The 24593-nt window shown below is 34.3% G+C and overlaps 1 protein-coding gene across 3 annotated transcripts in view; it reads right to left on the bottom strand.

Moving 5' to 3' along the window:
* The window catches only part of SPATA5 (spermatogenesis associated 5), a 332854-nt gene that overhangs the window by 279643 nt on the left and 28618 nt on the right, over positions 1 to 24593 (bottom strand). For all 3 annotated transcript variants that reach the window (XM_047718370.1, XM_047718369.1, XM_047718371.1), the window contains exon 10: positions 9226 to 9380. In XM_047718370.1, coding sequence (XP_047574326.1) covers positions 9226 to 9380 — 155 coding nt within the window. The remainder of the gene's footprint in view (positions 1 to 9225; positions 9381 to 24593) is intronic.

The raw sequence follows: 24593 nt of genomic DNA, 5'->3' as shown, positions 1-24593 counted from the left end.
TTTCCAACTCATTTCATAATGCCAGCATTTCCCTAACACCAAAACCAGATTAAAAAACTACATAAAATAACTATAGAACATTATCTCTCATAAACATGTATGTAAAAATTCTCAATAAAATACTAGCAAATAAAATCCAGCAATTATATAAAAAGGGTATGATATCACAGTCAAGTGAAATTAATCCAGAAATACAAGACTAATTCAACACTGAAAATCAATGTAATTCACTATATTGACAAACTAAAAAAACACATTATGATCATTTCAAAGATGCTGAAAATGCATTCAACAGAATTCAACATCCATTCAGGATTAAAAAAAAAAAAAACTGTCAGCAAACTAGAAATAAAAAAGAACTTAATAAAGAACTTCTTAAGAAAATAAAAGCTAACATAATAATTAATGACGAGGGAAGGAAATAAAGAGTCATTTTCAATAGGTATGGAGTTTCAGTTTGGGAGAGGAAAAGTTTGTGGAAATCTGGAGATAGATGCTGGTAATGACTGCACAGCAATGAAAGCATACTTCATGCTACCAAATTATACATTTAAAATGGTTAAAATGGTAAATTTTCTGTTATGTATATTTTATCACAGGTTAAAACAACAACAACAACACTTTTCCCATACTGGGTTTTCATGGCTGCAGGCTATAACCATAGTTTCTATAATGCTATGGTTACAAACACAGAGCAGGCTTAACCCTAGCTGGGGGGGAATGGGGGTTAAAATTACTAAAGACCTAAATGTAAAAGCTAAAACTACAAACTCTTAAAATATAAGATAAATCTTCATGACCTTGGATTTGGCAATGGTTTCTCAAATGTGGTACCAAAGTACCAAAAGCAAAAAAGTACACTGGACTTCATCAAAATTAAAAACTTGTGCCTCCAAAGTAACTACCAGAAAAATAAAAGAAGCAGTGAATGAGAGAAAATATTGCAAATCATACATATCTGATATCAGGTATCACATATCAGATAAAAGACTTTATCAAGAATATATAAGAATTCTTACTACTCAATAATAAAAAGACAAATAACCCAATTAAAAATGGGCAAAGGATCTCAAGAGACATTTCTTCAAAGAATATACACACAATGGCCAATAAGCAAATGAAAAGATGCTCAAAATCATTAGCCTTTAACGAAATGCAGATCAAAAACTACAATGAGCTATTATTTCACACCCACTAAGCAACAACACTGGATACACTGCCGGTAGAAACAGAAAATGGTGTAGCCACTTTGGAAAACTTAGTTCCTCAAAAGGTTAAACACAGAATCACCAATGATCCAGCAATTCTACTATTAGATATAGATCCAAAAGAATTGAAAAGAGTTGCTCAAACAAAAACTTGTACACAACTGTTCAAATGCAGCTTTAAGGGACACCTAGGTGGCTCAGTGGCTTGAGCCTCTGCCTTCGGCTCAGGTCATGATCTCAGCATCCTGGGATTGAGCCCAGCATTGGGCTCTCTGCTCAGCAGGGAACATGCTTCCTCCTCTCTGTCTCTGCCTGCTCTCTGCCTACTTGTGATCTCTCTCTGTCAAATAAATAAATAAAATCTTAAAAAAAAGAAATTAAAAAACAACAACAACAACAACAACAACAAATGCAGCTTTAATTATGATAGCCAAAAAGCAGACGCAATCCAAATGTCTATGAATGGATAAATCAATTTGCTACATCCATAAAAATGAATATTATTTGGCAATAAAAAGCAATAAAGTACTAATAATGATGCATGGATGAACCTCAAAAGTTTTATACTACGCAAAAGAAATGAGTCACAAAGAATCAAATATCTTATATTTCATTTACATGAAATGTCTAGAATAGGCAAATCTATAGAGATATAAAGTAGATAAAGGCTGGTGAGGATGGGCAGGTTGGAAGATGATGGGTAAAGGGTATAGGGCTTCCTTTTGGGATGATAAAAATGTTCTAAAATTGACTGCAGTAATGGCTGTACAGTACTTTAAATATACTAGACCATGAAAATATACACTTTAAATAGTTGAATTGATATGTGAATTGTATCTCAATAAAGCTATTACCAAAAAAACAAATAAACATATATTTATATATTTATATGGAAGGCTAAAAGAACTATTACTGAAAAATAAGAACCTTTATAAACCAAATCCTTCACAAAACATTCTGTCATTTAACAAACTTCTATTATTTAGTTATTACCATTTGCCAGCAGTGGGGATACAAACGTAACAAGACAAAAGGTCCACATATACAATATATGTGTATTTTGTTTGTGTGTATGAAAGGGATCATATTACAAGATCTTTGCTAACTGAGAGATCAGAAAACAATTTTTCAGGCAGAGAAGACAACAGATGCAAAACAGGAGTGGTTCAACAGGAGAGCATAATAGCAGAACAAAGTGAAGGAGGCATGAACCAGGTTACAAATAGTAAGCTAAAGAGCTTGGACTTCATTCTAGAAATGATCAACAGGTAGTCACGCTGATGGCTTTTAAGCCAGATCAGTAATATCTGTTGGGAAAAATTACTCAATGAAGTGTTGGGAGTGACTGATTAAAGGACAAGATCAGATGTGTGTGCAATTCTGTACAAGGTGAAGCAAAGATGTGTAGTTCTGCAAATGAAGCATATCAAACCTACCGATGAGTTCCTTTACACTAAATGAAAATCGGTGTTTTTAGCAAACACTAATCAAGTATTTACTGAGTACCAACCAACTATAATATACAAGTGCAGCAGATGCCTCCATGATAATCTCAACATTATTTATAAATTCAAAAGAAGGCACACATCAGAAACAGCAAATTAAGAGCTTTCTTTCCTTCTGTCATCTGAAAGGAAGAGTGATTTCACCAAAGTTAACCAGGATCAGCGCTGAGAACAGAAACTGTTGATCTTTACACTAACTTTTGTATCTCTCTCATTCCTCCTCTACACTATAAGCCTGAGAAAAGTAAGGTATTAAAAAAAAGTGGAGTGAAAGAGTTAAACTTCTAAAATATTTAATACAGTTAAAAGTGCAATCTTGATTTTGGCACAGAGTATTTCCTGGTTAAAAGTAATCTACTTTCCTAAATGTGCTTTCCTATTCAATTGTTATTACTTAAAACTATAAAATGCACAAGAGAAGTTGGCAGGGAAGACTGGGATCTTGGGAGTGATAGAAGACACTCTTCTGTCTAGACAACAAGAAGCAAAATCAAAAGAAACCGAATTCAAAAGCCCTGCCAAGCACCAATATGGAATTAATAGAATTTCCACAGGTTGTATATCTATTCCAAAAAAAGCAATCTGTTATTTAGTAAAGCATCACAAAACCCTCGATCCTTTGAAACTGTAAAAAATAAAGAACATAGAGAATACAAGTACTGTTTTTAAAGAATAGAAACTCAAATTCCTTCTAATTATCCTGAGGGTACATTGAAGAATGAAATGTAATTATGGTCAATTAAACTATTTAACTCAAATCTCTGCACAAGAAAAGTAATGCTAATGAGCTCATCCTATGAAATTCAACTGCCTTGTCACATTCTGATGTTCTATTCTCATCTGAAAAGATGCCAAATGAAAATACATCAGTAAATTTTGAATATGTAATTAGTGAGACAGTCTTTTGATTATTCACATAATTGTTTGATACTTTTAAAAATGAAAGTAAATGAGGTACATTTACTTAACTAATGACATTTGGTAAACACTCAACTTGACTGTAATGCTTCTAATGCTAGGTAACTAGACCACCACTCCACCTCTAAGTTTAACCTGGATCCAAGCTTACAAAGAAGTTTAGGACTATACAATTAGTCTTGAGACTCTGGTTGCAGTTAACTTTATAAAAGTGGGTTCACATGAAAGTAGAGCCCTCTCTTTTTATTGGCTTTTAGCTTATTCTGAACCAAATGTCCAAATTCTGAACACTGCAGTCCAAAAGCAATACCGAAAGTATAAAGATGGATTATTTCCAAATCATGAAACAACCTGAAGCTATATAAAATGAAACAAGGAAAGCCAGGGGGTATGGGTGGGGATGGTTTAGGATGCATAAATGAATTAAACTTGATGGTAATCAATCTGTATATATTTGGTTAAGAATGCCATTTATCAGTGATAATTTCTATGGTATATATCAAATGACTTATTGCAAAGATAATATATAAATACAACTATTAAAAGCACTGTATTTTTTTTGTTTCCTTAATAAAAAGAGAATTTTTGATAGATCAAGAAAGCAGCATGTTTTGGCAGAAAATATAAAGGACTACTTTGTATCCTTCCAGAATAGACAGCTTAGCACAATTACTTGCAACTTTATTCCAAAACTGTTAAATTCACCAAACAGTTAAGTTAAAATTCACTAAGGTTAAAATTCACCAAAGAAACAGTTTGCTTTATAAAATATGAAGAATCTGAAGAATGTTACATGAAGGTAATAATTTACTAAATTATACTTTAGTACAGAAGAAGGATGCAATATTTAAATATATGTGAATCTATCTGGGTTTTTTCATGACAATTATAGTTTTCACTTGTCCACTGAACAAATATTAATTGGACATCTATTATGTACTAGGAAAAAAATAAAAGGACAAAAATAAAAAGTAAGAACTTCTCTCATGGAACTTAAAAATCCCATGAAAAAAAAAATCATCCAGTTTACACCCGTTATCTAAAAATTAAACATTTTTATAGGAAGGAGAAGATATAAATTGATAGTTCTTTCTCATTTTCTTTTTTTAATCTTTTTTTAAAGGACTATTACTTTTTTTTAAAAGTATTACTCTTCATAATGAAAAAGATCTTTTCAGCCAAGAAAATGAACTCTAGTGGCAAATAAAATAGAAAAGGACTAAAGTAAAAATAAAATGAGATTTTTTTAAACTCTTTATAATTTTAAATTTTTAACTGCATAATTATAGATTAAGACAATCTTTATGGGGGAAAAAAGAGCTTAATAACATTTGTCCCAAGCTTTAAAACCACATATTTTAGTGTGGTAATTCCACTTCTAGGAATCATAGGTACAAAGATTTGGATACAAATGTGTGTATAATCGTAGTAGAGAAAAACAGAAAAAAACCCAGATATTTGATAATGGAAGCAGCATAAAATAATTACAGTTTATCCACAAAACAGCCTATTATATAGTCATTAAAAAGATGTTTGTTGAGAAATTTTAAAGTAAAATGTTTACCATATAATTTTAAGTGAATAAGGCAAAATATAAAACCATATGTATCCTAAGATTAACTATATGCACAGAAAAACAACCTATCAAAATTTCAAAAATCTACTGGAACTATAATAAAATGTTAACAGTTGCTATTTCTGGGTGAAAAATTGAAATTTCAAAATTCATGGTGGCATAGTCAAAGATTCTGAGGATTCCTGTGGTAAAGAAATATATTTGATTTTAATTACCAATCAACTGTAAAATATATGTGACTTTTAATACACCAACTGGTATAACCACCAATTCACAAAGTCCACAAAAAGGAAACATTACATTTAAGTAAGTGGCTAACATTTGTGGCGTCCTGAAATTAATAATGCATTATAATCTTAAAATGAGAATATAACCAGGCCAAATGTGATTTACAAATTTTAATTTCACACACTGAAATCTTTTCTCAAAAGATGTTGAATGCTCAATTTACTATTAAAAAATGTTCACAATTGGGGCGCCTGGGTGGCTCAGTGGGTTAAAGCCTCTGCCTTCGGCTCAGGTCATGATCCCAGGGTCCTGGGATCGAGCCCCGCATCGGGCTCTCTGCTCTGCAAGGAGCCTGCTTCCTCCTCTCTCTCTCTCTGCCTGCCTCTCTGCCTACTTGTGATCTCTCTCTGTCAAATAAATAAATAAAATCTTTAAAAAAAAAAAAAATGTTCACAATTAACTACCGACTTGAAACAGGTTTTCTATAGCAAAGTTACTACAAGTAAAAGTACTAAACCACCTGCAAAAAAAAATTTGGAGATATTTTTGTCAATGTAATAGTCTGAAAGCAGAAGAGTAAAGTTTAGGAATCCAATTACAGAAATGTTAATTTCTCAGGAAAATTTTTACAATCTGAAGTGAACATAAAAAGCAATGTAAAAAAGTATTTTGACTAGGGCTAATCACTCTGGAGCTCATGAGTAACATCACACTACACCATGGCCTTACGCCAAGTAATAAAGTACCAAATGGAAAATGGCACAAGTCCATGGATTGTAAATACTGTATCAAAAGAAAATAAAGGGAAAAAAAATCTTTCATTAGAGCAATTAAAAATGCAGTTGCAGTACCAGTTCCTGTGATGAATAAATCAGTTCAGCAATTCCAAGAGTGGATAGCCACTGTTTAAACACATTCTCCATTGGCACTAATTTTAAGTTTAAAAAACTTAACTGTGTTTCTTTAGTTCCTAAACTTTTTTAAACACTAAAGTGTTTTTGGATAGTGTAGTTGGTTTATAACCCTATCACCTGAAATTTTCACATGTGGCATTTAATGACTTCTACTTGACCCATTATATTATGCGATAAATACAGGTAAATACTACAAGTAAAAGTATTCATACCAATGTGCCCAAACTTAAGACCATAAATTCCAAAGAAATGAAAATCTTCTACTAATCCAACATCTATCATTCATTATTCCATAATTCCAGTTGTTTTCAAATTATTCATACTAAATGAGCACATTGTGTTACACAGCTTTGGTAAACCCCCAATGTTAAGCTATAAATTCATCAGTGAATTTGAAAAACTTTCAAAAAGAATTTAAAATCACCTAAAGTTGCTTAAACTAGAAGCTAGTCCTTAGGGATGTTCCTATCTCCAGGGCATTGTTTCTCACCTTAATTTACAAAACAATCGTGTTCTATAAGAAGTCAACAAACGTCTTTGCCACTGAAGCTTTTGCTAACTACCATAAAAAGTTGCTCAGAACAACAAACATTCGTTATTTCTGACAATTCTAAGAGTTAATTGGGTGGCTCCTCTGGTCTTGGTAAACTTCTGATCTGGGGTGAGATAGTTTTGCGTGGTGTGTATCAGATGTGTGACCACTGGCAGGGTGACCGAAAGGAGGGGATTTCAGATAAGAGGGCTCACTTCCGCTCCACATGGTCTCTCATCCTCCAACAAACTACCACAGTTTTCTTAGCATAACTAATTTAGGGTTTCAAAGAGCAGCAAGAAAAGGCAAGCCCCAGTGCTTTCAAGCCTGATTGCATCATGATGGTTAATATTCTATTAGCCAAAGCAAGTTACCTGGCCAAGTACAAATTCAAAGGATGGAAAACTTGACTTCATCTCTTTTATGGTAGGAGCTACAAAGTTGCTGTGCAAAAAGGGCAAACATACAGTGATGGGAAGAATCTGCAGTCATTTTTTGCAATCTACCACATTGTAAAATGCAGAAGGTATCTGCTCTACAGGGTCCATGGCCAAATAAGTTTCCATAACAGCTCTCTTTTGACAATGAAAAGCTCTGCAGCAAAGAAATATAACTGATTTTATTAAAACAGCATTTCCAAGACTTATGTGGCCACAAAACACATTTTCCAAGAACACTTTTAAAAGTAAAAACAAAAAAAGCAAAACAACAAAAAAAGGAGAAAACAAATCCACTGACTTCTTCCCCACTATATCATTCCATAGACTATATTTATACCACAGAATTAATATCTTTGTAGTCTCTTTAAGTTTGTTGTGTACTTTTGTTTTAGCTTGCAGCAATTAAAAAACATTAGTTCATGACCAAGATAACTATTAATATATACACAATGGGCACAATGGGGCAAAGGGCACAAAACTATGCCTGACTCTCTAACAAGGCTCTAAGTTTTCAAATAACTATAATGTTAGAGCTTTTATAAGGGAGTATCTCAGAAGCAGTAAGACTAACTCAAAAAAGAAAAAATAATGGAGTGATATGATTGAAGAAGAGGGAAAGAATAGTCACAAAATTCCATTCTTCCATCAGAGCTCTCCTAAAACTGGCACAGAGCAATCGATAAACTTTCCTCAAGCTACGCTAAGATATAAAACTCTTGATGATCAAGCCAAATTTAACAGTCTATCCCCTATCCCAATATGACACAGGACATGCCATCAATGCTTTGTTTCAATGTTCATTTTCCAGAAATATTCAAAGAGAACTAAAAGGCCATTTTTTTCCCCAGAATGTTAGGCCCACTCAGGTGATAACTTAGCAGATGATTCACCCATAAAAGGTAGTTTCTGTTGCCCTTGTGGTGATTTGACTATGAACTTTGCAAAGTATGTCAATGATGAAGAAAACATAAAGGAACCTAAGGAAACATCAGGCATCAATAGTAGAGGCATCATAACTAGAAGACTTTTTATTTTTGTTCTAAAATTAGCCTAGTAGACATTTTCTTATAAGACTAAATACACAATTAGCATACAACCCAACAGTTGTACTCTTGTGCATTTATTCCAGAGAAATAAAAATTTACATTAACATAATACCTGCACATGACTGTCCATAGCAGGTTTAATCATAAATGTCCCAAACTAGAAACAGACCAGATGGCCTTCAACAGACAGAATGGTTAAACAAACTATAGGACAGTCATACCATGACAATACTACTCAGCAATAGAAAGCAAAAAACTACTGTTGCACACAGCAACTTGGATGAATCTCCTGGGAATTATGATAAATGGGGAAAAACCAATACCAAATGCTTGCTACTATACAATTCCATTTTACGGTACTTCTAAAATGACTTAATTTTAGAAATGGGTATAGGAACAAGCTAAGTATGGCTACAAAGGGGCAAAGCAAGGGATCATTGTGGTGATGGAACTATTCAGTATCTTGATTCTGGTGATGGACACACAAATCTTTATAAGTAATAAAACTGCATAGAACTAAACACACACACACACACACACACACACACACACAAGTACAAGTAACACCGTGGAAATCTGAATAAGTTCAGTGATTATATCAATATGAATACACTGCTTGTGATAATGTAGTACTGTTTACAAGATGTTACCATGGGGGGGGTAGTGAGTGAAGAATACACAGGATTTCCCTAAAGTATGTCTTACAACTACACTGAAGCTCCAATTACATCCATAAAAATTTTAATTTTAAAAAGTGTTTTTTGAAGTTTAGCCTAAGCAGTTGTTTCCCTAGAGTCTCAGTTTCTTCTAGAGTTCTATTCAAACAGTGTAGCTAGCATGGGAGCACAAATGACTTACATTTGGTACATCAATTGCTACTTCCCTCATCGCACTGGGCCTGATGTCATTCATCCCCTCTAAGAAATCATTCAGAGTAATCTTCACCAGCCCAGCCATCTTGCTATCAGAGAGATTAGGCTGTTTCTTCAGGACTCTCCGTAAGGCATGGAGACCTGTAAAGAGAAAAGTAATACAAGATTTATCTTCTGCCCCATAAATACAGACTGAATCATTACCAAAAAACTAATAATAAACCCAAACTTCACACATATTATAGCATTTAAAATTGTTTGTGCTTGTGTGTATATATGGAGGTGGGGGAGGTGGGGTAGGTGCCTGAAGAGCATGGGAGATGAAGGCAAAAATCCAAATGCTTAGTTTGGGCAGTAAAAATGTGACAAACTGATATGAAATATGAAAAGACAGATACTTCATAAACATGAAATAAAACTTACAAAAAAAATCCACATAAAAGACCATAGGGAGTTATCTAAATAACCTAGGGAATAACACAACTCTTGCTTCTGCCCTTTTTATTAATGCATTCAACCCAGAGTTATAAATTTTGTAAGGTATTGGCAGAATATCTTAAAGGAAATATTCAGCTGGCAGCTGGAAATGTGGTATTGGAACTCAAGAAAGAATCAGACTTTAGAGTTGTGTGCATACACATGAGATCTGATATTACAGGAACAGGAGAGACCTATAAAAAGAGCCTAGAAAGAGATCAGTGATGAAAAAATGAGAGCTAAAGTCTCAATCTTAAGAAAACCCATCATTTGAAAAGCATAAGAAATGATGGTTTTTAAAAAGGATAGAATACAAAGAGATGGAGGAGTAGAATCAGAATAGTAAAATACTGCAGGAGCCAAAAAGATGTTCAACCACGTCAAATGTAGAGAAATCAAGAATAGCTTAAAAGAGATCATGCTGACCTGGAAAGTGACAGATGCAAATTCTTTATTTTTGCTATTTGCTTTCAGTTTAAACACTAACAGAACTAAACACCCTAATTCCCCTTCCTTCATAGCTAAGCTGCCAGATTTAGAGCCCTTTGACCTGTGACAAAGACCTCTAGGCAGCAGAGTCCCTATCTATGTGCTCTTTGCCTGAGAGTCTTTAATAAAGTGAGACTTTTGTGTTCCAGTGAATGATGAAGGTCCACTTAGAATTCCGGTCTCAGACACCCCTTAGAAATTCAGTCTGAATACCCGAACTTGTCCTGGGACACCAGCTAGCTCCATCATGTTAAAGATCTTTTGTCTAAAACATGGATGCTATGCTTCCATGAATTTTTTACAGAGATAAAAAGATACCGTAACTATCATTTTACTTGCTTTCATATATTTGAACTTTTATAGAGAAACAGAAGCATTGATGCAAAGAGGGCAGACACAAACTCCCAAAACAGAAGGTTAGGTATGTTTGACTAGTAAGAAAAAAAATGAATACCTCAACGATAGACAGAAAATCAATCTATAGCAATCTTTCCCAGGAAACTATCAGTGTGAATCTAATATTCATGGAGGGCTCGGAAATAGTAAGCTAACCTGCAAAAATAGCTACATAAGAAGAAACTGAAGATACACATTAAAAAAAAAAATCATTATTTTCTACAGAAAATGTCTTAGGTCATCTTACAAACACCCAGTTGGTTTTTCTGCCTTCCAAAATGCTGAAAGATAATTCTTTACATCACTCTAGCATTTCTGCTTATCTTTTGAGCAAAAGCACTGTCTCTGTTCCAGATATATTTTCAAGGAGGTTTGTACACATGAAGATAGACTGTCTTCCTGCAAAGCAAACAGCAGACATGCTTACTATCTGATACAAAAGATTCGGGTTCCCTGAATTCAGGATTCTCCTCCTATAATGTCTTGTCTGGAAACAGAAGACACCTAGCTCTCTTCATGTCACTCTGTGAAAAATGAGGCTCAAGGAACTAGTTCAAATGCTGCTGCTCTGGCTACTTCTGTTGCTATAGTATTCTGGCCTTTGACTATGACCCAGGATTTTTTTTTTTTTCTTTTTTAAATAGGTCCTATGCCCAACATGGGGCCTGAACTCACAATCCCAAGATCAAGAATCACATGCTCCACTGACTGAGCCTGCGAGGCACCCCATGACCCAGGAATATTGTATCTTCTGCAAACACTTGGAAAACTTACTAGCTTGCAGGCAGAGTATAAAAGTTCAGACCTTCACAACTCTCGACACAAAAATAAAAGTTAATATTAAATTAGGTTGTTTCATTGCCTAACATACCTTTTAGTTAAATGGTACAGTAGCATAAAAAAGAAACCTAAACGGATAAAACTAGAGTAACTAAAGTGCTGTGTTGTATTAAGCAGCACGTTGGTGGCCCAAAAGAACTTAAGAAATTCCTATAAATCTTACATAAATGGAAGTAATCAAAAGAATCTGACTCTTCTTCATGTCTCAAATGGCTCTCTAGCAATACTGGTCAACATTTTTAATTTAAACCAGATACCTCACTCTTACCAGAACAGAGATACTAAAAACTGAAACAAAGGAAGCAGTCAAATAATTTCCCTGCCACATTTGTGACATGTAAGCATAAAGCCTGACAAAAAGATCACTTATTTTCATGTGAGGAAGGGGTTTGGAAAAAAGACAATATACGGTTAAAGCATTTACAATAAGAATATATTTATAAACTAGCAAAACATCTGTGATTTCAAATGCAAACTACAGAATTTAGAGCTAGACAAAAATTTCCACATCTATGAAGATAGAAAGAAAGAGAGAAGTAATTCCCAAAGACAGAAAAGGTGAAAAAATAAAGACAGGAGTTTTCAAAAGTTAAGAAATAGTAAAATAGAAAAACTGATTTTGTGATGAACATATCCAAATGATAGATAACATATATTTACCTACTATTTCTCAAATAAATTTAAAATTAAAAGATGAAAGTGAGCCACTACAGAGCATATGAATCAAGAGTTGAAAAATAAAGTTTTGAAGTCAAGTCATTCAAGCTAGTAAAGACAGAAGATTAAATCCAAGCACTTTCTTTTGCTCCCTCCCAAACCCCCACTACAGTGAGTATAAGGGGATTTTTTAAAGAGACAAACCTAGAACGGCATATAGGAGAGAAACAATAAAATAGCAACAAAATTTTGGGAACTGAACAGCAAATGAACAAGTAGTAACTGAATATAACTGACCCAGGAAAGCTGACACACTAGCATACAGTGAGAAAATCTGAAAGGAACCAGATTTTTGCCAAGCAATGCCCCTCCTATTCACCTTACCCACATATAATCAAAAGAGCTCAGGGGCACCTGGGTGGCTCAGTGGGTTAAAGCCTCTGCCTTCAGCTCAGGTCATGATCTCAGGGTCCTGGGATCGAGCCCCACATCGGGCTCTCTGCTCGGAGGGGAGCCTGCTTCCTCCTCTCTCTGTCTGCCTCTCTGCCTACTTGTGATCTCTCTGTCAAATAAATAAATAAATAAAATCTTAAAAAAAAAAAGAGCTCAAAGTTGGATAGCACAAATCACTTCTGGGGAAAAAAAATAGAAAAATTGGGTTAGAAATAGAAAGTGGAAAGTTAGGAGAGAAGTCTTTTAGGAAGCAGTTAGCTCCTCAAGATCCCCTCCCTAATTGCACGGAGTCAGATGACGTTTCCTGTAGCCTATCTCTAAAGATGTCTTCTCTTAGTAGGTAACACAAACCATTTCTGAATTGAGGGGACACAAAGCACAGCTAGAGACAAGGGAATCATACCGAATAGAGAAATTAGTAAGACTCCCCACTTCCTCCACTCTGCTCTTCCCTGATGCTCCCAGCGTTTACTATCAAAATACACCTGCCACATAGGAAGCTAAGATCCTTCTCACAGAAAGGTACCGGCCCGACTAAGGATACCGACGGGATCCTTCACCCAAGGAAAGGGACCATGCAAAACTCATTACCTGAAAGACCACAAGCTCAGAGTACCTAATCAACTTTTAGGAGCTCCACTTTCAAATATGAGAAAACACCCAAAGATCACTAGATATCTAAGAATGCCTTAGATATAGATAAGCACTATAATAAGAAACAAAATATATAGACCAAAAAAAAAAAAAGCACCCTAAAAGAACCAGCAATACTGTAAGAAAAAATACAAGAGCGGTGGTGCCCTGAAAGGACTGCAAGCCAACTGCGACCGAGAGAGAGGCTGGCAAGGCTTTGCCTCCCCTCCCCAATAAAACCAAGAACTAGTCTTTAAATAGAAGTAAAGAATGTGCTCAAGATTAGCTTCTAATGAAGTAATAGGATCGAGAAGAGATGCTGAGCAGAGGCTGAGATAACCCTGGAGCCCACTAGGACCATGTAGAGGTAGCAAGGAAGGGAGCATGCAATTAGTATGAAAGAGTACACAAAACACTCTACTTCTTTCTTGTAATTGTCTCCCTTTTCTGTTCATTTCTGCCCAATCTGTATTAAATATTTCTGTCTTCTAGGGCCTATTATTTTTTAATGACAATGCCTGGCTCATTATTTTTCAACCTTTCCTCATTTCTAATTTAAGAACTTCAGGTTATAAGTTCCCCTAGAAGCATTGCTTTAGCTATATATCCATAAATTTTGATATATCTGCATTGTTTAATACTAAACAGCTTTCATTTGCATATTATAATTCAACCAATGAGTTATTTAGAGTTTTCTAATTTCCAAACTATGAAATTTTCTAACTTATTCATTTTTTTTTAAAGATTTTATTTATTTATTTGACAGAGAGAAATCACAAGTAGGCAGAGAGGCAGGCAGAGAGAGGGGGAAGCAGGCTCCCTGCTGAGCAGAGAGCCCGATGCGGGGCTCGATCCCAGGACCCTGAGATCATGACCTGAGCCGAAGGCAGAGGCTTAACCCACTGAGCCACCCAGGTGCCCCTAACTTATTCATTTTTAACTTAAATGAATTTTGGTCAGAGAATAAGGCGTATTAAATGAATACATTCATAAATGTTGAATTAAATGAATTCATAAATATTCTTTGTATGCTTCAACATGTTGCTGGTGTCAGCATTCTAAACATATATCCATTAGGTCAAGTTTTTTTATTTTGTCGTTCAAATCTTCTCTATCCTCAACACCACTGACAAAGATGCATTAAAATTAAAATTCTCTCACTAAAATAGCTGCTCTGTTCATTTCTCCTTGTAGTTACAGAAAGTTTGCTTTATAGATTTCACAGCGACCTTTAAGATAGTTATGCCTTCCCAACAAACCGAAAGAATATGCAGTACTCATCTTTATCAGCCTTTGCTATTTGCCTTAAAGTTACTTGGTCTAACGTTAACATGACTGTAGTCTAATCCCTACCTTCTTTTCTTGGGTTTTTTCACACTGGTTTTTGTTTTGTTCTTTTTGCATTCCATTTTGCCTTCTACTAGCTTTGAAGGTATATACTCTTTTTCTATTATTTTAGTAATTATACTGGAAATGTTAATGCATGTATTTATGTGAACAGAGCATAGTGAATCAAAGAAAGTCAATCATGAAGCTGGCAGGAAATTAATAGGAAAAGTCAGTGAAATAGATATTATTCTACTGCACAGAGGGTTTTTAACATCTAGGAGGAACATCTGTTTGTTTCTTAAATCTTTATTTTGTCTGTAGTTAATTCTGCTCTCTGTATTTTATCTGTATCTTTTTAAAAATATTTTTTAAAGATTTTATTTGTTTATCTGTCAGAGAGAGAGAGAAAAAGAGCACAAGCAGGGGGAGTGGCAAGCAGAGAGAGAAGTGGGCTCCCCACTAAGCAAGGAACCCAATGTGGTACTCAATCTCAGGATCCTGGGATCATGACCTGAGCTGAAGGCAGCCACTTAGCCAACTGAGACACCCAGGTGTCCCTTCATTTGTATCTTCTTTTCTCTTTCACCAAAAACACCAACAGTAAGCTCCTGTCTCTTGAATGGACCTTCTTCTGACTTCACAATCTTAAAAGTCTTTCCAAAGAATGAATTTTTTTTAATCTTTGTTGTTCTGTTCTCTATTCCATTAAATCTAACCTTATATTTTTAGTTTCCCTCCTCTTGGGTTTATTCTACTGATTTCTTCCAAATACTCAAGCTGAGTGCAGTTATTTTTAACCCTTCTTCTTAATATATTTGTTATGATTACATCTTAGAGAATATTTAAAACATAATTTTACTATTCTATTCTTAATATCTAATTTGCCATATGATGTCTTTTATAGCTCAGAGAGATTATTTAAATATTATCTGATTTAGTTTTCAATTGTACTACTTACTAAATTATTGACACTTAGCTTGAAAATCATGCTTCTATACCTAGCTCCAGGGCTGACACTGCAAACTACTTTTTTGTTCCATGGTAGACTTTGCCAATGATAGAGCAAATCTCTAGAGGAAGACAGCAAAGCTGAAGAGGAAGAAGGGACTTGATGTCCCATAGACTTCCTATCCATTTGCTATTCCTGTGACCATCATTCTACCAACACCAGCACAAACCTAGCAGTGCTACCTTCTCAGAAGACTGAGTTAGCCTTCAGAGTATCAGGTTGCTGCTCCTCAAGGGTCTGAGTTATAGCCCATCTCCTAGGTTTTAATAATTTCGTACTCTTCCCTTTGTATTCTCAGCCTCAGCAGTGATAGCTCCTTCCTGTAGTTGCTACCTTCCTTTCAATTACCTAGTTCACAATTTTATAATTGGTTATCAATTCTTTATATGAAATTTTCTCTGTAAAAGTAATAGGTATAGGTTCTATCTCCTAACTCGATCATGACAGGAATAACAATCCCATGAGATTTTTTTAGAATTATCCTTTTTCTGTTTCCTGATATATACATATTGACTGAAGTTTTTAGTAAGTAAGAGCAAAATCACTCAAACATTTTAGGAGGATAATGTAATTTGACTCCCCAAATCCAAATCTGAACAAGAAAAAAAATGTTTTTCACTTATGGGCATGGGGAAAAAGTTGTAAATAAGATATTAGTTAACTAAATCTAATAGTGTATTAAAAAATCCATATATTCACAAAGAGTTTCTCTCTGAAATAAAAAGCCAGTTCATCAGAAAAACTATAAACGCACCACACATACTAATTTTAGAATTATTATTTTTATTGATATAGAAAAAATATATTTAAGATTCAATATCTACTTATAATGATAAAAATAATTTAAAATGCTCTTAGCAAAGTGTATTTGATTAATATTCTATTCCAAAAATCTTTAACAAACATTACACTTAATGAAAAGACTTTATATGCACTCTCTAAATTGACAAAAAAACAAAGATGCCACTATTACTATGAATGGATAATTTAATCGTGGAGGTCCTGGTACTAAGAATATAAAAAAATAAAAGTGAGAAAAAGGTAAAAGAATGGAAAGAGACCAAACTTCCATTATTTGCACATGACAAACACTTATCCAGAAAAGCCAAAAAGATCAGAAGAAAACTAGTAGAATTAATAAGAGAGTTAAACAAGGCTGAAGACCGACAAAAAAATTATCAATATAAAACTTCTCTACACCAAGAAGAGCAAATTTAAAATACAATTAAAAAAAAAAAAAGACACCATTTGCAATAATCACAGAATTGATAAATTAGCTAGGAATTAACCTAACCAAAAACATATAAGACCTCTATGAAGACATTTTAATAAAGAGAAAAATATGAATCAAGAGTGAAATTCCAGGTTCTTGAATGGGAAGACAATACTATAAAAATGTCCATTATATTCAAAACACTATTTATGTTAAATGTAATCCCAATCAAAATGCCAATTGTATATTTTTGGTAAATCAGAATAAACTTTCACTAAAAATAGTATTGAGGAATAAAGATCTATATATAACTAAGTCAACAATAATGCAAGTAAATAGGTAGGATTTATCTTAGCATATAGTAAGATATGTTATAATTAGTACTATTAAAAATAGCATGTAAAAGTCATAAAACCAAAGAGACCACAACAGGACACAGGGTTCAGAGACAGATCCATATGTATATAAATTTAATACACAATAAACCTCTGATAATCTATCATAAATCAGTGAAGAAAGCATAGAATATTTAGTAGTTGGTAAGTGAATAATGGGAAAATTGGTTCATTGTGGATCCCTAGGTACTGGGTCTCTAATGAATTATCCGTGTAGACAACATTTCATACGTGTTGTCTCAACTCATTGCTGGAGGAATTAAACATGTCCTATGTGATGCCACTGGGAGAGAACTCTTAGAAATCTGTACCAGGTTTCCTCCACACTTTGCCCCATGTGCCTTTTCCCTTTGTTGACTCTACCATGTATCCTTTGCATTATAATGAATCACAGCAGTCAGTATAACTACATGCTAAGTTCTGTGACTCCTCCTGGTGAAGAATCAAACTTAGGCATGGTCATAGAGACCCCATATAAATATAAATGAATGACAACTGTATAAAACAACAATGTTTGGGGATAAAGAGAATCAAAGTATTCCCAAAGTTTTTGTACTATTCTTGCATTAATCTCTAATAAGCCAAGGAGACATAATATGATATGTAGGATAACCACTGAAAAACAAGTTAAAATGTGTAATGAAAAAGACAACAGGAGGAAGATAGAATAATAAAAATACTTGCCTATTCCAAGAGAAGGCAAGAAAACAAAGAGGGGGTACATAGAAAAGGTGGGACAAACAGAAAGAAGGCAGATTAAATCTAAGTATTTAAGATATCACCCAAATTTAAACATATTATGTATGTGAATTAAGACTGACAGCACAGATGGATTAAAAAATACCCTGTCCCAAAATAAACAAATAAAACCCAAATTTGTGCCATTTATAAAAGATGTATTCTAAAAACACAAAAATGGAAAAATTGAAAGTAAAAGAATAGAGAGGGACAGTGTCTGGGTGACTCAGCTGGTTAACGGGCTGCCTTTAGCTCAGGTCATGGTCCAAGGGTTCTGGAATCAGGCCCTACATCAGGCTCCAGGTTCAGTGGGGACTCTGCCTCTCTCCCCTGCTCATGCTCGTTCTCTCTGTCTCTCAAATAAATAAATAAAATCTTGAAAAAAAAAAATAGAGAAAAAACTACCATGCAAACATAAACAAAAATAAAACAGTGCTCCTATACAGACTATCAAATAGACTTTAAGCAAGAGGTATTACTAAACATTTCAGGATAATAAAAGGGTCAATCTACCAAGACTATATAAAATTCTGTATTAATACATGCCTAGTAACAAAAGTCTCATGACATAAAAAGCAAAATTAAGTAGAACTGAAAGGAAAAATGGACAAATGTGCAACTCAACTTACAGATTTTAACATATTTCTCATATACATTTATAGATACATAAATATACATATCTACAGAAGGTATAAAAACAAAATTAGCCCACTTATCCTAATTGGCACATATTTTTTAAAAATCTAAAATAATAAAATATCCATGCTCTCAAGTGTATCTGGAAGATGTACCAAAACTGACGCATGCTGAGACACAAAATAACTATCTGTATATTTTAAGTAGAGAAATCAAAGTATATATTCTGGGACCACAGTAAGAATTAATATCAAAATCAGTAGCAAAAAGACACCAAAAAATACATTATATATTTGGAAATTAATAATTTCCAAATAATTCGTTGGTCAAAGAAAAAATCCAATAAAACATTATAATTTTTAAAAACTAAAATAATAATGAAAATATAACATGAGAATTTGTGATGTGCTGTTAAAGCTGTACTAAAAACACAGTGCCAGGCATAATGCACATATTAGGAAAGAAAAAAGGCTGACAGTCAATGAGATGCTCATCCTATAAAATGAACAATAAAATATACCAAAAGAGAAAAATAGCAGGAGGGAAACAATGAAGAAGTTAATGAAATAGAAAACAAACATACAATTTTAAAAAATTAAAGCCAAAATTTTATTCCCTGAAAAGGCTAATAAAACAAATAAACCTCTGGCTGGATGAATCAGGGCATAGTCTCACCAGTGTGAGAAAAGGCACATTACCAATATTAAGAATGAAAAATAAGACATCACTACAGAACCTACAGTTATTGAAAAGCCAGTAACAGAATACCTGGAATAACCTTGAGCAAATTTGAAAATTTACATGAAATGAAATTTCTAGGAGAAAAGAGCTTATCAGAACTACAAACAAAAAAGTACATAAATGAATATTCCAATAGCTATTAAATTTATTCTGTAATTAAAACTTTTCTAACAGACAAAATTCCAAACACAAATGGCTTCATTGGAAAATATTATGAAGTATTGGGGCACCTGGGTGGCTCAGTGGGTTAAGGCCTCTGCCTTCAGCTCAGGTCGTGATCCCAGGGTTCTGGGATCGAGCCCCGCTTTGGGCTCTCTGCTCAGCGGGGAGCCTGTTTCCTCTCTCTCTCTCTGTCTGCCTCTCTGCCTACTTGTGACCTCTGTGTCAAATAAATAAATAAAATTTAAAAAAAATTAAAAAAAATATTATGAAGTATTTAAGGATGACTATAACACTAAGCTTACAAAAACTCTTCCAGAGAAAAATAAAAGCCAGAACAATTCCCAAGTTGACTCATAAGGCCAGCATAGCCATGTTCCTCAAATCTTAAAAGTACATTACAAGTAAACAAAATCGTAAGTGAATCTCTTTCATGAACATGCATGCAAATTTCCTAAACAAAACATAAATAAAGGATTATACATCAGGACAAAATGGCTATGTTCCAAGAATATGAAGTTGGTTTCACATGTGAAAAAAATCAATGAACACCATTCTCCATGTTACTAGAAAATAAACAATATGATTATCTCAAAAGATACCGGTAAGTATATCATAAAAAAATCAACAGTTAGTTACAAAAACCAAACAGGACTAGATGGAAATTCTTTACTAGAGTAGCTACAAAAAACAGAGAGTGAATATATTTCTTAACTGCAAAATACTAGAAACTTTCTCCCTAGGATCAGGAATGAGATAAGAATAATTTATTACTTACACTAAAGATGATGTTAGAAATCTTAGCCAGTGCAATAAGGCACAAAAAGAAATAATAGGGGTGCCTGGGTGGCTTAGTCGTTAAGCGTCTGCCTTTGGCTCAGGCTATGATCCCAGGGTGCTGGGATGGAGCCCCGCATCCGGCTCCCTGCTCAGGGGGAAGCCTGCTTTTCCCTCTCCCACTCCCCCCCACCCCGGCTTATGTTTCCTCTCTTGCTGTGTCTCTCTCTGTCAAATAAATAAATAAAATCTTTAAAAAAAAATAAATAATGAGCATAGAGATTAAGAGGGATAAAATAAAACTCATTATCAGTAGACTGAACACATGTAAAGCTATAACATAATTATATACATAGAAAATTCAAAGAATCTACATATACACTATTAAGACTAATAAGTGAATTTAGCAAGACAGGCAGACACAAAGTCAATACACAAGATTTACTTTCCCTAGGTAACAGTGAAAGAAAAAAACATAACTATGAGGTAAATTTTTCTTTTTTTCCTTTTTTTAAAGATTTTATTTATTTATTAGAGAGAGAGAGACACAGCAAGAGAGGAAACACACGCAGGGGGAGTGGGAGAGGAAGAAAAGCAGCCTTCCTGCCGAGCAGGGAGCCCGATGCAGGGCTTGATCCCAGGACCCCGGGATCATGACCCAAGCTGAAGGCAGACGCTTAATGACTGAGCCACCCAGATGCCCCTATGAGGTAAAATTTTAAAAGATGCCACTTATAACCATATTCAAAAAACCCTACATACCTAAGAATAAATATAATGAATATCATGCAAGCCTTCTTCACAAAAAACTTTGAGAGAAATTGAAGACCTAGAATAAGTGAGGGGATCTACCATATTCATGGACTACAAAGATGTTAACTTTCTAATTCTCCCCAAATTGATCAAGAGACTTAAAAATTCTAATCGAAATCCAGTTTGGTGTGGGGGTAGCCTACCAAGCTGATTTTTTTTTAAAGATTTATTTATTTGAGAAAGAGAGACAGATAGAGACAGAGAGTGAGTGTGGGGGAACACAAGGAGAGAGAAACCTAAGCAGCCAAGCTGATTTCCATCTAACACTATGCCATACCTGCATTACTTACTTGCCAATTCAGTTACAGTTCATATTAAAATAAGGCAACTATTAAAATGTTCACTGAGAAAATATACATCCATCAACCACAAGTTACCCCTTCACAGGCACTCTTCTTCAATTTTAATTAATCTATTCACTCATTCAAAATATTCATTCACCAAGTACCTCCTAAACATAATTTATTCAACAAATGTATTGAGCTCGTTCATGTAAGAGTCCACAAGAGCAACAAGCAGATAAGCCTCTCATAGTCTAATAGTATAATAGAGAAGACACATAATAACAACTATTATAAACTGCGTAGTAGTATGAGGTGGAAAGAACAAAGAGGTACAAAAACATGTCAGGGATATCTAACCCAGTTTTGTGGGATTGGTAACAGTTCGGAGTTAGACAACATTCAGAGAAATCATTTAGTATATTCTTCTATTTCACAAATGAAGAGAGACTAAAATGTGGGTCCAACCTCTTTACCTCAATCTGCAGACCTGAAAAATGAGCTGATGTTAAACTGTTAACGTAAGAATTGAGGTCACAGAGGCTGCAGAGTATTCAAGGCAGAGGGAATACTATATACAAAAACCCAGGGAGAAGAATGACCATAACTTTAGAGATTATGAGGCCCTGTAGAACAATAAAAGACAAAATCTCTGACCTTAAAAGAATTCACACCTAGAAATATAAAAGAACGTGTTTTAAATAAACCTAAATCCATCTTTATTAATTTGTTTGCAGATATTTAAGACAACATGTCATACTGTCAGAAATGGAAAAAAATATATGGAAAATAATAAATTTGCAAAAGCTATAAAAACTTAAGAGATCCATGAAATTCCTGCCATAGGCCTTCCGATTCTTTCCCAATCTAAGATTCCATGACTCTAGACTCTATATAGAGCTACTGTATTTTACACAAATGCTTTTTGAAAATAATGTACAAGTTGAAACAATTTACATGAATTAAATGTTAAATGTGTATCAGAGGTTGCAAAATTTAAACATCTCTAGAGCTATCATATTAATGCAACCAATTCTCTGTGGTCATAGGTCTGCCACTAGCGTGAGTGTCACTTTACATAAAACTTAGCCTCTTTGGTCATATGCTATTTCACTTACTAAATGGAAAACATAAAATACACTTTATCCAAATTATTTTTTCAGCTTTAAAATTCTATGATGCTAAGCTTAAATGACTGGACATCAACCATTCTTAATGAGGCCATACTAGAATCTACGCCAAGAAATTAAATTTTTAAAAATACATGTATTTTTATGAACCAGTAGAACACAATTAACTAAAGGAGCAATTGGACACATGTACACCATCAGCGAATATAGCTTAGGGCAAGCAATCTATGATATTTCTTTTTCTTACTAAGTTTAAAGTTAATTTTTAAAATGAAAACAAAAACAGAAGCAGTACATCTATGTTCTTAAAAAACACAACTTTGAGACCAAAAACCAGGTGTAGTTAATTAAACAATAAATTTGTCATTTTGTTTTAATTATTTTATTTTCCAATGCTCTTAAAAGTTTTGAGAATGGAAAACAAGACACAATGAAGAAAACTCAAAATGCCTCAGGCAAGCCTAATGCCAACACATTCTTTCCAGTCTAAAACATGTTCCCCCTCAAGCTCTGCATCACTATCCAGAGATAATCACATCCGGATAAGAGCAATTACTCTAAATTCATGTTCTTCAAAACCATCTGCTCCAAATTCAATCAACAAACATCATCTTGCCCTACACATATGGAATCCAACAATTTTATACTCAGTGCTTACTAAATAAAATTATTTTTGAGACTGCAATTAAGTTCCTTCATTGGAAACTAACAATGAACTTAGACTGATCACAGGAATAATAATGCTTTCAGAATATTACCTACCCTACAGACATTTAATTATATGACAAAGTAACGTGAAACATGGCATCTGGCTGTCAGATTTAAATTATAAAAGTTAAGCGTAAAATTTCCTCAGGCACATGAAGACTGAAAGCAACTATAATAAAATCTAAGTCTCCTTTTTTAAAATACATTTTCTTCAAAATATCCAAACTATAGAAAATTTATATTTTATCTGGAATCTTCACTCTCCATCAACTCAATATTAAGTACAGACAAGGTGATAAGTATCACTTGATATATCACTGAGAGAGTTCCATTTCTCACTGAGTTAATAGAAATCAAATAAATACCCTCAAAGAGGGTATTGTGGCTCTTGTTTTATTTACACTTCAAGTGACTGGTGTAACATAATATGATCACAGAAGCCAGGTCTATTCTGAAGCCACTATTACTTTCAAAGTTGCTTTTAAAAGTAATGGGACTAGACAGGGTGCCTGGGTGGCTCAGTGGGTTAAAGCCTCTGCCTTAGGCGAAGGTCATGATCCCAGGGTCCTGGGATCCAGCACTGCATCCGGCTCTCTGCTCAGCAGAAAGCCTGCTCCCCTTCCTCTCTCTCTGCCTGCCTCTCTGCCTAACTTGTGATCTCTGCCTGTCAAAAAGGAAAAAAAAAGAAAAAAAAAAAAAAAAAAAAGTAATGGGACTAGAGAAGGCATACTGGTCTCAAGACCTGAACCCTGGGCCAAGAAAATGTAGTAATGATTTCTGAGAGGTTCTTCTAGTTCTAAAACATCAAGATTAATTCACTTCACCAGTCCCAGGTTTAACAAACTTTCCTAAAAATATAGTGTTTAAATTTTTAATATCAAATTATTTACTTAATTGGCTTATCAACATTATAACCTGTTGGGTTAAAAAAAAAATAGTTGACTACAGCACAATTCTTAAGCCAAGACAGGCTGAAAATTTATGGCTTGGTGGACTAGAGCAAGGCCCAGGTTGGAGAAGAAGAACCAGAAAAGTAATGATGGAATATAACCTGAGATGAGGAGGAAAAGGGGGCACAAATGTGGCAAAGGCAGAGGGGAGGCCAACTATATTCAGGCCTTTTTTATGGAAGGTACAAAACTCTAAATAACAGCACAACACTAAATTGAAAAAGTAATTCACAAGCACTATTTCTGTTTCTCCACTTTTAATCACCCTTCAATTTATCACAGTCTAGCAGCTAGCCACAGGACCCCACTAGAACTATTCTCTTACAAGGCCCCCATTTCCCAGGTAAGAAACTAAGCAATCGATATCACTGTGGTCTCTAATATTGTTGATCCTAGCTCCAGTACTTATTTCCTATGTGAGTTTAGGAAAGTTCCTTAACCTCTCCAACCTAAGTTTCCTCACCTATAAAATGAAGATAACCTTATAAGGGTTGTGGTGAATAAAAAATGCATTAATATGTGTAAGGCAC

The sequence above is a fragment of the Lutra lutra genome, chromosome 2, assembly GCF_902655055.1.
Source record: "Lutra lutra chromosome 2, mLutLut1.2, whole genome shotgun sequence".
Lineage (NCBI taxonomy): Eukaryota > Metazoa > Chordata > Mammalia > Carnivora > Mustelidae > Lutra > Lutra lutra.
Note: the sequence above shows the minus strand (reverse complement) of the source record. Positions and strands in the feature narration are given on the sequence as shown.